Genomic DNA, 2,880 nt, shown 5'->3' on the forward strand with positions numbered 1-2,880 from the left:
TTTGGAACAAAATACAGCACAACAACATACTTAGTAGACCAGACAATTTGGAACAAAATACAGCACAACAACATACTTGGTAGATCAGACAACTTGGAACAAATTACAGCCCAGCAAACTTGGTAGACCAGACAGTTTATAAGGTACTGTCTTCTTTCCAGTAATTGAAATAAGAAATCTTTCTACAGGCACTATATTACTAGTAGTTTCACTTTCTTACTGTATTTAACAATAATCTACACATTGTTGTACAAACCTACTAACTCTATGCAGCAAATGTGTTATACAGCTAAGTTACTATCTCTTTCCATGTAGTCAGTGTGTTATATAGCTAAGTTATTAACTATTTCCATGTAGTTAGTGTGTTATGTAGCCAAGCTACTAACTCTTTCTATGTAGTAAGTGTGTTATATAGTGAAGCTACTAACTATTTCTATGTAGTCAGTGTGTTATACAGCCAAGCTACTAACTATTTCTATGCAGTAAGTGTGTTAAATACCCAAGTTACTAACTCTTTCTATGCTGAGTGTTATATAGCTAAGTTACTATCTCTTTCCATGTAGTCAGTGTGTTATATAGCTAAGTTACTAACTCTTTCTATGTAGTCAGTGTGTTATATAGTCAAGTTACTAACTCTTTCCATGTTCTCAGTGTGTTATATATCAAAGTTACTAACTCTTTCTACGTAGTCAGTGTGTTATATAGCCAAGTTCGTAACTCTTTCTACGTAGTCAGTGTGTTATATAGCCAAGTTACTAACTCTTTCAATGTTGTCAGTGTGTTATATAGTCAACTTGCTAACTCTTTCCATGTTGTCAATGTGTTATATAGACAACTTGCTAACTCTTTCCATGTTGTCAATGTGTTATATAGACAACTTGCTAACTCTTTCTATGTTGTCAATGTGTTATATAGTCAAGTTACTAACTCTTTCCATGTTCTCAGTGTGTTATATCGTCAAGTTACTAACTAATTCCATGTAGTCAGTGTGTTATATAGTCAAGTTACCAACTAATTCCATGTAGTCAGTGTGTTATATAATTAAGTTACTAACTCTTTCCATGTAGTCAGTGTGTTATATAGTCAAGTTACTAACTCTTTCCATGTAGTCAGTGTGTTATATAGTCAAGTTACCAACTCTTTCCATGTAGTCAGTGTGTTATATAGTCAAGTAACTAATTCCATGTAGTCAGTGTGTTATATAGCAAAGTTACTAACTCTTTCCATGTAGTCAGTGTGTTATATAGTCAAATTACCAACTAATTCCATGTAGTCAGTGTGTTATACAGTCAAGTTACTCTTTCCTTTTACAGTTACCAAGGTGGTTGGAAATTCACTAACAATAAACAACGTCAAGAGAACCCACATGGGGGCCTACCTGTGTATTGCTTCTAACCAAGTACAGCCTTCTGTTAGTAAACGTATAGTTCTTAGTGTGAAGTGTAAGTTACAACATCATATTAAGTGTTATTTGTGTTATTGGTTCTATACAACCTCAGCCATTCTTTAGTAAAATGGTTCTTAGTGTGAAGTGTAAGTTACAACATCATATTAAGTGTTATTTGTGTTATTGGTTCTATACAACCTCAGTCTTTCTTTAGTAAAATGGTTCTTAGTGTGAAGTGTAAGTTACAAGATCATATTAAGTGTTGTTTGTGTTATTGATTCTATACAACCTTAGTCTTTCTTTAGTAAAATGGTTCTTAGTGGGAAGTGTAAGTTACAACATCATATTAAATGTTATTTGTGTTATTACTTCCATAAAACTTCGGCCTTTCTTTAGTAAAATGATTCTTGGTGTCAAGAAGAAATAGACCACCCTATATCTCTATAATACTCCACACCTCCACCCTCATTGTTGATAATTACAAACCGATATTAAACAGAACGAAAACTCGTTTTTAATTCCCCACCCTCCTTCATTTCTTCCTGACTATCATTAATATTTTAGTTATTTATAATCCAAGGAAAACTTTGAATAACAACAACCTCTATGTTCTAGACAAGGTAGTTTCCGTGATCGAGAATTTACTGCTAATTTCGTATTTATTATAAAAGATTATAAAGTATATATATATGTATGTGTGTGTATGGATGTATATTATATGATGTTAATGGATTATTGTCAGAAATTTTCAGTGTCTTTCTTTTATAGAAACAAATTGAAGGTGCTTTGAACAAACAACATAATTATAATAAGCTCAGGGTTTAGAAACAGATAATCAGATTTGATTGTCAAACGTAATGATTTTTAAGAAATTGTATTCTCTAGAAGCTTCTAATTCTGCCTCGCGCTGATGACTAGGTTTTGAACGTCTTAACAATTCAAATCCTAAACTATCCATGTTTTTGTTTTCAAGTTAACATTGGAACTAGCCTGTATAAGTTCTAATGTTTCCCTAAGGCTGTTAACATAACCTAATTTGCGTCCCAAATCTTGCATACTGTTTTATTTATCGGTCAGCGTAACATAGTTTTGGGAAATGTAATCTTTATTACACCCTTTGGACATTTCAGGAAACTAAGTGTTTACAGTTTATCTGTTTCCCCGTTTCCTTCTGATTATCTACTGGAGAAAACAAGACGTGCGTGTTTCTTGTACAAAATTAACAACTGACAGACAGGGTTATGTTTCTATAAAGGTTATTTGAGATACTTACTGAAAAAGAAAGAGAAGCAAAATTAAATCAAATAATAACAAATAGTTATATAAATAACAACTCCTCTATATTAAAAATACCACTTTCATATAGTTAAAGAACAACTCTTCTATATAAAAATACCACTTTCATATAGTTAAATAACAACTCCTCTATATAAAAAATACCACTTCATATAGTTAAATAACAACTCCTCTATATAAAAAATACCACTTCATAT

General features: G+C 31.8%; 1 protein-coding gene across 1 annotated transcript in view; it reads left to right on the top strand.

Annotated features, from left to right (window-relative positions):
• Positions 1 to 2,880, top strand: part of LOC106476391 (lachesin-like) — a gene marked incomplete at its 3' end in the record, with an annotated part of 12,069 nt that overhangs the window by 5,707 nt on the left and 3,482 nt on the right. The window contains exon 3 of the mRNA XM_013937053.2: positions 1,314 to 1,442. Coding sequence (XP_013792507.2) covers positions 1,314 to 1,442 — 129 coding nt within the window. The remainder of the gene's footprint in view (positions 1 to 1,313; positions 1,443 to 2,880) is intronic.

This window comes from Limulus polyphemus, unplaced genomic scaffold (assembly GCF_000517525.1).
Source record: "Limulus polyphemus unplaced genomic scaffold, Limulus_polyphemus-2.1.2 Scaffold10450, whole genome shotgun sequence".
NCBI lineage: Eukaryota > Metazoa > Arthropoda > Merostomata > Xiphosura > Limulidae > Limulus > Limulus polyphemus.